Here is a 13,694-nt window from a genome sequence, read left to right on the forward strand (position 1 = left end):
TTAAGACAGTGTCATTCTCTTCTGGGCAGAACTGCAAGCTACTTAGAGACCTATTTCACATTCTTACTGATGACACCGGCAACATTTCTAACAGCTTAATGACAGCGTGCTCAGCCAAAACGCCTTTCAAAAGAGTGCTTAACACAAGCAGCGCATGTCATAGAAAACCTTTTGTGTCTGTTGCCTGCTGCTCAAATTATAAATCTGACACTTTTCACATTTTGGTTTAATCTGATGGCTCTAATGTGTCAGGGCATTGTCTGTATAACTTCTTTTTTTAAGGCTTTCTATCAAAATTGCAGTAACAATGCCGTTCACTGCACAAAATACACAGCAATGACTTTAACAGAAAGAGCTGTAATTGTAGGCTCATGTATGTGTTCTATAAATAACATTTATGTTTGCTTATTTCCAAGTAACTCCACACTCCCTGTGTAAATCTATCATTAACTTCTGACAGGTTTTGGCTTGCATGGTATGTTGTTTTGCAAGCCTGAGATTTTGTGAAACAGAAAACAATTACAGATTTTCAGGTTTCTCTGTCAATCCACATGTTGGTTCTGATTTTAGCTGCTGTGACACACAGCACACAAAAAGCAAAGGGAAAGGGGGAGACAAGGAGAAAATCTCCCATCCCCTCCTCCTTGTGAAAGGAGAGAGCAGTAAGGAAAGCGGGGAGGAGGAATGAAGAAGAGGGGGAGGGTAAACACACCCAGACAGAGCCATGTCTGACAACCACGCTCACTGAAAAAAAGGAAGGACAGCTACAAAGCCAGTGCGTCCGAGCAGAAGAGGGAAAGGGGGAAGGAGGGAGGGCAGAGGGAATAAATGCAAAAAGACCGGCGCACAAAGATGCACAAGAGCTGCATCAGTTCTCGTCCGCAGGGAACAAAAAACATTGTGTTCGTGAATGGGAGCTGGTGAGCTCAAGCACAAGGCGAGTGCAATGAGAAACCAGGCAGAATTTGGTCGCTGGTGCTGCTGAGCACCAATCCTGTCTCCCTCTGTCTCTCTCTCTGTCACTCTCTGCCAGCTAGGACTGAGCCTTGGTATGATTTAGGGGACCGGTTTAAGGCTTTTGATTAAGATTTGGAGATGTATGTTTTAGGGATATGTTGCTGGAGAGGATTTGAACGTGCTGTTATTTCTGATTGAACACAGTGTGCGACGTGGAGACGCCTCCGGTTGCTGCTTCCAGGGCTACTCCCCTCCTTGCTGTCTCTGGCATTGTTTGGGCTATGGTCCTGACTGAGCTGCAGAGCATCACCCAGATGCGGGGCTACGGCTGTATGGGGGGGTTACGCTTGTAAACACCAGCATGGGAGCCAAGCAGATGAAATGGTAAGTTTATGTGTGGCTGTTTATTTTAAATAGTAACAGTATGTCAATCCAGGCGGCTATTTGTGTCTACTGAGTGCATCAGTGGCATATATGTAAATACAGGAGACTATACTTCATCCTAATCATCTAGATGTTAGTCTCAGGCTAGTGTTAGTAATGCATTTCACTATAAGAATATGGCTTTACACCCTAACCGTGCAGGTTATTGTCCACAGTGTTTACAGTGCAGTAGGTGTGTCCCCGTCTGTGTGAGCTGAGCTGCTATTGCCTAGCAACCACTGTCTAACTTCCATTACCGGCTCTTGTCGCCCTGATTTGGATGAAGATCATTTCAAATTATAATATAACAAATACAAGATGATTTTTTTCTATACTTTAAATAGAGCTCGCTTTTGGACTGTGAACGTATTTTGAAAAGCTGTCATTTCTGTCTAGATTTGGTAGCATTTAAGCTAACTATCATGAACTAGTCCTTTAAATCAACCTCTAACTGGTTAATGTGTTACATGTTCATGCAAAAGAAGTACATCAAGATACCTAAGTAAAAGCATAATTAACCATAATGTAAAAATACTCAATTACAAGTAAACGTCCTGCATTTAACATCCTACTTAAACAAAAGTACACAAGTATTATCAGCCAAATGTACTTTATGTATCACAAGTATTTGTCCCCTGTCAATGATATATTATTTTATGTAACATTACAAGTTTATTGACACTGATGCTTTAATGTGTAACCAACATGTTACACTTGTAGCTGGCCCAGGTGGAGCTAGTTTTAAACACTTTATATGTAGTTCAGTATTGTAGCGTGTGCTTCCAGCTTACATGTAGGGGTCTGGCCACCTGGTCACAAGATAAGTCTGAGGGGTCGTGACATGATTAATGGGAGTGAAAAGAAGGAAAAACAAAGTTTCTGCTAAACAAATGTGTATTCAATTTTATGACTGAAAAAATAGAAATAAATTGTTTATCCAGAGGGAAACTGCTGTGCAGCAGTTGCAATACAAAGTGGGACGAGTGCAAATATAAGGAGTCAGGATAAAACAATATGATGCATATTATGTGCAATCCAAAACATATACAATATATATGATGCTAACATTTTATTTTTAGAAGTATATGTAGTGTAAGAGTACATGGTTAGATGTTTATTATTATGTGCATGATATTGCACAAAATGTCCCATTAGGCCCCGATGAGTCAGTTTTATACAGCGTCAAATCACAACAGAAGTTATCTCGAGACACATTCCAGTCACTTGTAGGGAGTTGAGGAGTAATGATATAAAAATCCGATGTGGTAAAGGAGAGACAGTAATCCAGAGAGATAAGAGGATTTTACCTCCAATAAACCTTTTTGATACTCAGAAAGTTATTGAAATGAAACCATCTGAGAAGTTTTGAGGGTAAATCTCTCTAACAGAACTGCTAACGATTCAGAGACATCTGAAACATGACAAGAGGCCCCGAGCAGACACTGCTTTTTAGATATAAGCAGTCGCCGTAAGCACTAGTTTAATCTTTGACAATGCATCGTATTTTATAAGTTATCATCTGTTTTTTAAAGTAAAATATTGATCTGAGAATTAACCAGTAACTACAGCTGTTAGGTAAATGTAGTGGAGTAAAAAGTACAATATTTTCCTCTGAAGAGTAGAGAAGCAGAAGTATAATGCAGCATAGAATAGAAATAGAAACAAGTAAAGTACCTCAAACCTGCAATTAAACACGTTACTGTAGTAAATGTACTTGTAACTTTCCACCACTGCTGATGAAGCGATGGTAATCTGTTGCACTGAGGCTCATCTCTTGCAAATCCCAGTGCTTAAGCTTTGGTTTAACCCATATTTTCCTAATCTGTATGTTCTTTTGGTGCAACAGACAGCAGGGAGTATCTAAAATGAATGTGTTAGTTTATTGAACTGCTGCACGCTGAGACAATGATGGAGGGTATCTTGATAATGTCATTGTCTGCAGTGACAAGATTAGTTGAAGGCAGCTGCTTTGATCCCCTTTCCTGAAACACTCAGAGATAATCACAGCAGCAGCCGATAAGACACTCAGTTCAGGTTTTTATGTGACCTGGTGCAATTGATCTTTCTGAAAAAGAAGAAGCTGGAAGAACACAACTATCAGACATTTCTCACTGTAGTGTTTATGTTTCATGTGACTAAACTCTCTTAATTTAAAATCTTAAATGATATCTTTATACTTGCTAATTTCGCCATGATAGCAGCAGGAAAGTAACGTCAGTCTGTCAGTTGGATCACCACTTAATGTAGGTTCAGACTAAAATATCTCAACAACTAATGGATACATTGCCGTGAAATGTGGAACAGATATCCATGGTCCCCAGATGATGAATCAATATAACTTCGTAGTTCCACCACAAGGTTGACATATGGGTTTTTTCTTGAAATGTTTCAACGACTATTGGATGGATTGTCATGAAATTTGGTTTAGACATTAACTTTCCTCTCTGGGTGATTTGAAATAACTTTGGTGTTCCCTTAACTTTACATCTAATGTCATCAGGTCCAATTTTGTACTGGTCCAATACTTTGATTCATGACCAAATACCTGCAAAACATTCCCATCAGCCTCAGCTGCACTTTGTGTTTAGGTATTCTAAGTTGTGCCTCACAAAGCTGCTAGCATGGCTGTAGACTCTTAGTCTTGTTTCCATGTTTTGTGGGTAGCTGGGAGAAGGAACTATACTACAATTATTCCATAAATCGGCAACGTGAACTCTAAAGGGTGAGGGAAAATACAAGTGTTACGGTTCACTATCTGTTGTGATATTTACTTGTGCTAATGCTATTAGATAAGCTGAAAATCTCATCCGCTACGATCTAAATCTCACTGCAAATGTATGGGAACAACATGTCTAACCGAGCAAATGCGATCCCTCGGGACATTCTTTGGTTTCTAAACACAGTTTTATCCCACAGTTAAGTCCACAGTTATTTTTTCCCTCTTAGTTTCTTAGGCCTCGGGAGCAGGGAGATGAATTGTGATGCGTCTCTCTTCCTTCCCTAGCATGGAGTTTAGATCCATTTCTGCAGAGGCAGGCTTGTTGTTGTTTTCCCATGCAGACACAGAGGGGACACAGAAGGAATCCCATGTGAAAGGACCACGCATAATGCCATAGGTCACAGGTCAAAGTAGCTGTATCTAATTTCTACAAACACTGCAGAGTGAAGATGACAGCCGGCCTCTACCTCAGGCAGCAGGAGATGCTCTCAAAAAAACAAAGGGACCCAGCTATTCAGAAATCATAGGAGCATTATGTTTTGAAATTTTTGCCAAATGTGAAGAATTTCCTGTGGGAGAAATGACACAGTTGCATGTATTCATGCTTCTCCTGTGTATCTTCTAAACAGGTGTCTATTCTGTTCTGTCGTGTGTTTTCATTAAGTGTCTGTGATACCCTGTTTATTATAGGCATTGTGTGTTTAAAAACCGGTATGGTTAAAAATCCTTCGCCCAGATGTGATTAATTCAGATTTTGTATGCTCTTTGGGGAGTTATTAAAGCGTATATATCCATTTTATGTTACTGGGTTTATTTATTGCTATTTGGCAAGGCTGCAAGCACACACACACACACACACACACACCCACACTCATTCCTGCCTGTGCCCACCATCTGTTTCAGCCTCAGCTCAGCCAGCCCTGCTCACTCCCCCAAAGAGGAGTATGTTATCACCCATTCCACTGATGCCCCTAAAGAAGAAACACTCCATGATCAGTCGGACGACCAGGGGGATGACAAATCTGAGCTGACAGAGAAGAAATCTGTCACAGGTTGGTTGGCTGCACATCAACTCTTATAGAGCAAGATCCAATGCAATGAATCCCTACAAAGAAAGAAGAAAAAACGAAGCTCCCTTGCTTCATCTCCCCTGTACCTCTCTTCCTTTCAGAGGATGTGTCTCTGTGTGGATTGTGTCCCTCCCTCGGGTACAATGTGCAGGAGGAAGAGAAGTCCTGGGAGGAGCAGCTGGATGCCCACCAGGAGCAGCTGGAGAAGGAGATGCAGGAGGCCAGGAGGATGGTGTTCCGCCTACAGGTAAGTCCTGGTGATGACACACTTAAAAAACGAACCACTGCATCTTTAATATGAGCGCATTGACAGAAGGCACAGAGACTGCAGATGTACCAGAGGAAGGTGACAGCTCAAATATAGCACACGTTTGTTTTTTAGAGGTTTAAATAGATTCAATCAATTTGATGGAATATAAATAAAATACTAAAAGTATATTCAAATAACGAAGAAGCAAATCAACACCTGACTGACCTGATTTGGCAGAGAAAAGACATGTTACATCCCTGTGAACATTTCTACTTGGGGTACATCAAGGCATTCGGTGATCACCAGATTTACTCACGAGACCTTTATTTTAATTTGACATTATTTATAAACTGCTGGTCAGACTGACAATGTAATCTCTTTGATTCCACTGTTAAATCAATATTACCAATATGAATATGTGTATGTGAAATAATAGTTATATAAAAGTATATGGTGCCTTTATTATTACTATTATATATTATTATTATTATTATTATATTGTCCATATGTTCACCATACAGTCTTTTCTTGTTTTCAACCATATTTTGTCATGTTGGCGGTGCAACTAAATCAACACACTGTGCAGTCTTTACAAATAGACGTGGGAGGTGACTTTACTCCAATAACCTTTCTTGCACACTACTGTTAGTCATGTAAAATACATGTGCAAAACCAATGCAATGCTTATGCTAATGTCACCAGGGATGTCTTACTATTTGTCTTCCTGGGGTCCAAATTTGTTAAACACGTGTGTGATTTCATATATTCCTAACTTCTGTTGTTCCGTACCTCTGAATCACCACTCCTATCTCATATTTATTCAGTGATTCAAATGGATGAAGTGAAGCAAAATTCAGTAGCTTTGAGACATTGTAGACTTTTTTTCTATTCCGCAATGACCGTCAGGGAATTATATTGGCATATATAATAAAACAAAACAAACAGTAAATAAACAGTGATGCTTGGTGTCAGGTAATTGATACCAAACTCTGAGTAAATGCAACACATTAAGAAGAAGAAAATAACAAAAGATGATAAGAAAACCCTTCACCAATTTTGATTATTCTGTCTGATTATCAAGGTGCAATTTGTGTATGTAGCTGTGTACTGTATATGTGGGTTAGAGCAGGTGATAGGCTGAATTATGTGTGTACTCCTGCAGGCTATTCAATATTATTTCAATTTATTGCAGTTTAGTCAAGTTAAATTTACTGACTTTATTAGCTGAAATGGGAACCTTATAGCGCAGCCAAGTATAAAAATCCCAAACGTCTGTATTTATAAATACAAATACATAAATAAATAGGGCTTCTCTGCCATGTTTATTTAATTATGACTGCTTACAGGCCTTCGCTCTGCGTGTCTATATATGTATGTGTGTGTGTGTGTGTATTTTGTCCTCAGGCGTTGCTACTCCATGGCTCCCTCCCCGAAGAGGACCAGGATGGATCTGTGAGCTTCGGAGATAACCGGGCGAACGCTGAACAGCAGCTGGTACGGTGCCCTCTCTCTCTGCTAACTCGAGAAACCAACACTTGCTCGTTACTCTGTGTGAAGTGTCAGAGTCAGCCCTTCTGTTGTGACGATGTTTGCCCGCCATCGCTCCTCTCGAGAGTGGCTACTGTAGGGCACAATTGAATCTCTCTGATCTGCTAGCCCGCTGTCATGCAGGCCAGCAGCCTCCTCATTCACTCTGACATTTTTCCGTTCAATAATTACGCTGCTTATTCCCTCTTCCTTTGAAGGTTGTATTCCGCAGTCGTCTGGACCAAAGCACGGAGGAAGCCCTTGATCTCAAGGTACAGTTGGTAAATGTAATTAGGTTTAATATAGATGAGCTGCCTTACAAGCAAAGAATCCCCTCCTCTAATGCCTCTTTTTCATTTGTGTGGCTCTTAGAGGGAACTCCTGAGAAACAAACAGGAAGCACGCCACCTTCAGGCCATCAAGGTAAACCTCTTACTCAAATTTTGTCCTTTGTGTGTGGATTGAAACGGATTAAAGGATATAATTCAATCTATTCCACTCTTGCACTATCTATCCGAAAATGATGATACTATGGCACACTATGTATATTTGTATGTATGTATTTTTTCCCCCATTTGAGATACAGGTGATGTAGCGTATCTGCATGCAGGTCTTCTCTGGACGTTTCTTTGATCTCCCCCTCTTTCTCATTAGGATGCTTTACAGCAGCGCCTGGCAGTGCAGGAGGATGCTGTGCTGCAGCTAAAGCAGGAACTACTGAGGTGCAACATGGCCAAAGATCAGCTGGAAGGGGAGAATGTGAGACATGTGATGATTTCCATTTGACACCATAAAATATTTGACTTGCTTGACCTGTGGATGCAGAGAGCAATATAACACTCGTATATCATAAGCCGACATGTCTGTTTGCAGGTAGAGCTCAAACACAGGCTGAGTGAACAGAACAAATTACTTGGTGAATATGAGGTATCGTCTTTTATTATTGTATACATCAGGCCTTCTTTGGATGCATACATGTATATATGCAGCCTTATTTCAGCCGTCTTTCTTGTGACAATAGCAGCAGCTCGGGAGGAAGGACAGAATACTGCAGCAAAAGCAGCAAAAGCTTGATGATGCTCAACATAAAGCACATGAGGTCAGCTTTGGACGGGTAGGGATCATGATACGTTTCAAGGGCTTCAACAGTGTATGTTTGGATGTAAATGATACATGTAATGTTGAAACTAGTTATTTTTATAACATTTAAAACCAAGGTTACAAGGTTCACCATACAAAGAAGCAAATAACAAAAAAAAATCAAATATAAAATCTAATCAGGTAATGAAATATATTAACTTGATCAGAATAATACAGGCAAACACAATTCTAGTAATATGAGATAAAAGAAATAAAGAGGTGATTCAAATAAAGACAATAAAAGTACATTTTAAAAAGAGATTTAAGGCTGATTGTATTCTGCATTTTTGTTATTTTCTCCGCAATTTCCCAAAACGGCTAGGCACTGTCGTTTTTTAGCAAACTTTGCACAATCAGACAAGTCATTTGTTGATAATAACATAGTTATAGAATAACACCAGCATCATCCGTCTTATTTACATATTCAAATGTGTTGTGCTCCATTTTGCAGTCATTCAGGAGTGAAAGCGGTGGTTACAGTAACTCGGTGGCTTCAACAGCTCCTGCAGTATTCCAACACACTGCACCAGTACGTAGGCTTTTATCAATACTATCAATCACTGTTTATTGTCTAATTTGATGGATCATTGTATGGAAATTAATTTCTGGTCAGCTTTGCATGATAAAAATAAAAATACTCATGGTAAGTCAAATCTATAAAAAATATGTCAAAATGTCAAAATGATGAGATACAATATTAGAATGATGATGTACTGATGATTAGGAGACAACTATTTGAAAATGGGCTTCCATAGTTCTTGCCTGTTAATGTAAAAAAAGGACTACATTTATAGAAGCTGTTTGTCCCAGGGGGAAGAGCTGCAGCTGGTCAGGGAGGCACTGCGCAGTTTGAGGGACAGCTTTTCTGGCCATGACCCCCAACATCACACCCTGGACACCTTGGAGCAGGGCATGGCCAGTCTCATGGACCGGTTACACACTTTGGACAGCCAACGCAGACAGGACAAAGGGGTATGCACTCACACACACACACACACACACACACACACACACACACACACATACACAACCATTTAGTGTGAATAAATCTTAAAAAGTAGCAACACATCTGTTACCTGATGAGTGAGTCAACTACGAATGCGCATGCAACTGTTTGCCATGAGTAATGGTTTCTTCCTCTAGGAGGAATTCAAATCACCAGGACGCAGAGCCAACTCGACAGACCGCGACTCCTGGCCGCAGAGCTCAAGTGAGACAAACAGAATCCTTGTTGTTTGTTTAGGATTTGTCATCCTCTGCAACATCTCAACCCTGGCTGTTAAATCGAATTGTGCCGAACTATTACACTGCTATGTATTGAGGGGACATTATTGGTTCTGAGGCTATAGAGCCAGTTTACACTCTGGTTGCGAATAACAGTGTTTGTTGTTTTCTGTGGTTATTTCCAGAAATGGCGCACTCACTCAGCAGTCCGGGACTGGACACCGCCATCTCCACTAAAGTGCTCTACTTCACTGATCGCTCGCTCACTCCGTTTCTGATTAACATCCCAAAAAGGTGAAGATAAAGACCCTTTATATAACAGTGGTATTGTTTGTTCCCTCACTGTAGCGTGCATTCATTTTAAGCAAATTGCTGTTTTGGTTAGAGCTGCATGCAGACCACACATGGCTTGATTCTGGCATGAACTGAGCGTCATATAGATTCAGTATTTGTGCTGGTTAAATGTTTATTCTGGAAAGGCTTAATGTCTCTGTGGGTGTATGTGTGCATGTATCATAACTGATGGTGTGCTCTTACAGGCTGGGTGAGGTGACACTGCGAGACTTCAAGGCCGCTGTGGACAGACAAGGCAATTTCAGATACCACTTCAAGGCCCTCGACCCAGAGTTTGGCACAGTGAAAGAGGAGGTAGGCGTGGGAGTAAAATTATAGCCACTACTTCTTTCAACTTCAGCAGGCAAATATAAAATGGCAGTTCTGGAGTAAGATATGCTAATAATAGCCTAGGCTGTGCTATACTTCAAAACACTGCAGGAGGACCGAGTAGTCATTTTCCCTTTCTGTCCAGACCTTTGTACGTTGTAGATTAGAGTGGTTCTTAGATATGTAAATGTTGGATGTTGTGCTGTTCAGGTGTTCCAGGACGGAGCAGTCGTGCCTGGCTGGGAAGGGAAGATTGTAGCGTGGGTGGAGGAGGACCACGGAGAGAGGAGGTAGAGCCCAAATACCACAGATCACCACTACAAACCTCAGCTGTTCTCACTGGACCAGGATTTCACTTCAACTACTTGTGATGCCATAATAGAAAAGTATAATGCCACTAACCGGGACCAATGGATAAACACCATTTTGTTACAAAACAATGTTTTAAAAGTGAATGTTTCATGTGAAGAATTTGACTTGACTGATTTTTGAGGATATAATTCAAACTATTCCACTCTTGATTTGTTTGCAGCTCTAAATGACTTTGTTAAACTACCAATTAATGGTCAGTAATGCGATACTGTAAACTGAAAATGAAAGAAATTGCGATTTACAGTAAATAACATGTTGTGCTCTAAAAATCTGTTATCAGTTCATAGTAGGCAAACCTTGAAATAAAAGTGTTTAGTGACATTTGTCACACGTTCCAGATTGCCAAATACTGATGTTGTTCTGCATCAATTTCGATGTTTTATTAAACCGAATTATCGCATGGATCATTTTGTTGTCAATTATTCCCCCGGGCGTACAGTAATGACACTGTACACCAGCTCCTAGCCATTATACACCTCCACTCATACACCCACACATTTATAAACAAAACCCACAGATTGTTATTTATGTCAATTATTTTTTGGGTTGCGAAATTACACTTGCTGTTGCAGATCAACCCACACAGCACAAAGGGACACAGTGGACTATTTGTTTCAGTAAAAACATCATTTTGGATTTGGGAGCAGATCAGTTTATTGTTTGCTGGAGTTTTGATGCAGAGCATGAGTCGATATGTAGTGTAACGTGTTCACAAGTCTTTTTACATTACATAGCAGGAATTTAGTTTATTTTGGTTATTTACTTTGAGGTATTCCCAGCACAACCGACAACCTCTGTGTTAATTTGTTTCTCTATATAGGCAAATAGTTAGAAAACATCCACTCTCAGTGTAAGCCTTCGTGTTTTCTTGTTAAAAATGGCGTGCGCAGTGTCTTCAATCACAGTTTTGGGGAGTTCCAAAAGCAAATAGTAGACATCCTCCACTTCCAGTAAGACGTCGTCCTGTAGAGAAAGATACACACAGCACACTGTTTGACTCATAAATGTAGAAAGAAGCTTATGTATTTTGTATGACATCCAACCACGCAATGACACACATTGGATTGTGGTTCATTATAACTGTTGGAGGGAGTGTGTAACCGCTAACCTTGGAGATTCTCAGCTGGCACTCTGACATGGAGCAAACCTTTGGCAGATCCACTGTCAGCTCCATGCTGTGAGCAACTCCTACTGTATCGGTCTTCACCTCAAGTTGGTACTCTGGCTTCTGAGGCTGAACAAATGTAGTTGAGATGACCTGGATCAAATCCTTCTTTTTGTGCTCTGCAGGTCTGGAGATAATTTGGGCTGCCGGCTCCTTGTGTTGTTTCTCAGACCGTAGAGAGGAGATTTGCTGCAGAAGGGCAGCAGGGTTCTGACTAGCTGTAAAAGGAACACTATGGATTATAAAAGACTGTGGTAGAAGGTTAAAGATGATACACCTACAGCAGAAAAGAGAAATAGTTCCATCTTGTAGCAGCTTATTGAGGTGTAAGACTTATTGCTCTACCTGTGTCTGGTTGTCCGGAGGTGTTGGGCCACTGCCGAAACCCAAGCCGGCGGTGCACATCATCTGGGCTGCTTTTTGGGCTACAGCTGACGACAGTGTACTGCTGAGATAAACTCATCCCATGCTGCTGCTGGGCAAAGCTCAGGGCCAGCATATATACTTCTGTTTTGTCTTTCTTACTTTCCTGTAGCACTGCAGGGTTTAATGCCACATCCAAGACAGAGTACCTACCTGCGGAGGAAAAACACAACACATTTTTTTTCTTCTGATGTAACAGCTTGTGATGCAGCACAGCTTTGTCATTTACCTTGACCTTCATGTGGGTCTGTTTCCAGTTTTCCTGCACACACTGGTAAAGGCATGCTGGGATCTTGAGGCGCAGGCACGCGTTTCCAGCTGCATATGTTGATGTACAGCGACCCTTTCTTGGGCTCCTGTTGAGGACACAGATGTGCAGTCTGTCAACACACACCCCATCTCTAAACCCACAGGTGTGACAACTTTGTAGATAGTGCATTTTTTTTTTATACCAAAAATGACAAAGAGCTGGTTTTAGCTTCTGATTAGTGAATATTTTTTTGGTTTTCTCACTCCTCTGTGACACGTAACTGAGTATTTCTGGGTGTTATACTGTTGCTTGGACAAAAAAAGACATCTTGAAATGTTTTAGAAACTTTGCTCGAGAAAATAATATTTAGATTAATAACCATATTGCCAAAAAATGCAACTCATACTTAAAATATTCTTTAGTTGAAGCTTTATTTAAATGACAGGTAGATAGTACTTACATTAACCTGATAGACCTTTGTCACACTTTTATATATATATAGCGCCAAATCATAACAGAAGTAATCTTTTCATAAAGACCACACTCTATATTATTTTCCAACATCAGCTATAACTTGCTTTTAATAGGCAGAAACCTCCAGCACAACGCTAGAGTTTATGATAATAATATTCATTAAAAATGAACTCATATTCACTTACGCTAATAAAGAATGTACCTTTATAATATAATTAATAATGGCTGCAAATCATTTTTGTGTCTGTGCCAGGCGTTTTCTATGAAGATCTGCAGCCATTATGAGACTGTGCTGTCCCTGATTTGAAGTCAAATGTTTGTCGTGAGGAGTCATTTATTCAGGCTTTACAGCTAAAGCAAAGCTTACTATAGTGCCATTTATTTAAAGCTAACTTACTAGTATTTCAGTGCACAAACAAGAGTCGAGCTCAGGCGGTGCGCAGAACTCAGCTCCTTCCTTCAGCTGTTTCTCCATGAACTTGCGGTAGGCTGCAGGGTCATCTTGAGAAAGATCATCCAGGATGGACCAGAACTGGTCCACTTGCTTAAAAACGTCCCCTGTGCTGCCAGTGAACATCTTAATGTGACACACAAGCTACTAGCGTTAGCTACTTAATGCTAGCGAGGAGGAGCTAGAAAACCAGCTTGTCTGCAGTGTTACAAATGGATTGTGTTATTGAAATAGGCTCTAAAAGTAAAACACAACAAGCTTTCTGACTACTAGCTAACTAGCTAACAGCTTTCGCCAGCGTGGCTAATGTTTGTCAGTTGCTATGGAAACTTGATGAGAGGACACGTGCACACACACAGACGCCACCTGACAGACAGAACCGCGGCTCAAGAAAAACACCGGACACAGTTTTATATATAAGCCATAATTTATATTAAATACATGAAAAATATAACGTAAAAATGCATATTGATGTCTTCAGCCTGTCTGTATGTGTACATTGTTTAACGGACATGTAAAGTAAAAATATCAACTATGATTCAAATGTTTCAAACAGTAATATCGGGAGCGTCTTGTTGTGCTTCAT

The 13,694-nt window shown here is 40.4% G+C and overlaps 2 protein-coding genes across 5 annotated transcripts; one reads left to right on the plus strand and one right to left on the minus strand.

The window, feature by feature from the left end:
• The first annotated feature begins 754 nt into the window (after positions 1–754).
• Positions 755–10,737, plus strand: dixdc1a (DIX domain containing 1a). Of its 4 annotated transcripts, none has more exons than XM_079166051.1 (16): positions 755–1,049; positions 1,162–1,341; positions 5,003–5,151; positions 5,271–5,416; positions 6,824–6,913; positions 7,165–7,218; positions 7,319–7,369; positions 7,601–7,705; positions 7,820–7,873; positions 7,968–8,060; positions 8,538–8,615; positions 8,897–9,058; positions 9,230–9,296; positions 9,496–9,604; positions 9,850–9,958; positions 10,184–10,737. In XM_079166051.1, exons 2-16 carry the CDS (start codon positions 1,319–1,321, stop codon positions 10,265–10,267), a joined length of 1,374 nt encoding a protein of 457 aa, XP_079022177.1. In that variant the 5' UTR covers positions 755–1,049; positions 1,162–1,318; the 3' UTR covers positions 10,268–10,737. The 4 variants fall into 4 exon arrangements, with proteins under 4 accessions (XP_079022177.1, XP_079022179.1, XP_079022178.1 ...); XM_079166053.1 differs by having other exon boundaries at positions 7,968–8,045; XM_079166052.1 differs by having other exon boundaries at positions 7,971–8,060.
• Positions 10,738–11,173: 436 nt separating this feature from the next.
• Positions 11,174–13,234, minus strand: pih1d2 (PIH1 domain containing 2; the record flags this gene model as incomplete). Its single annotated transcript, XM_079166422.1, has 5 exons — positions 11,174–11,308; positions 11,454–11,728; positions 11,856–12,086; positions 12,163–12,289; positions 13,055–13,234. The coding sequence occupies 5 exons, from the start codon at positions 13,232–13,234 to the stop codon at positions 11,174–11,176; spliced, it is 948 nt and encodes a 315-aa protein (XP_079022548.1).
• Between the last annotated feature and the right edge of the window lie 460 nt (positions 13,235–13,694).

This window comes from Pholis gunnellus (assembly GCF_910591455.1).
Source record: "Pholis gunnellus genome assembly, chromosome: 9".
In the NCBI taxonomy this organism is placed as follows: Eukaryota; Metazoa; Chordata; class Actinopteri; order Perciformes; family Pholidae; genus Pholis; species Pholis gunnellus.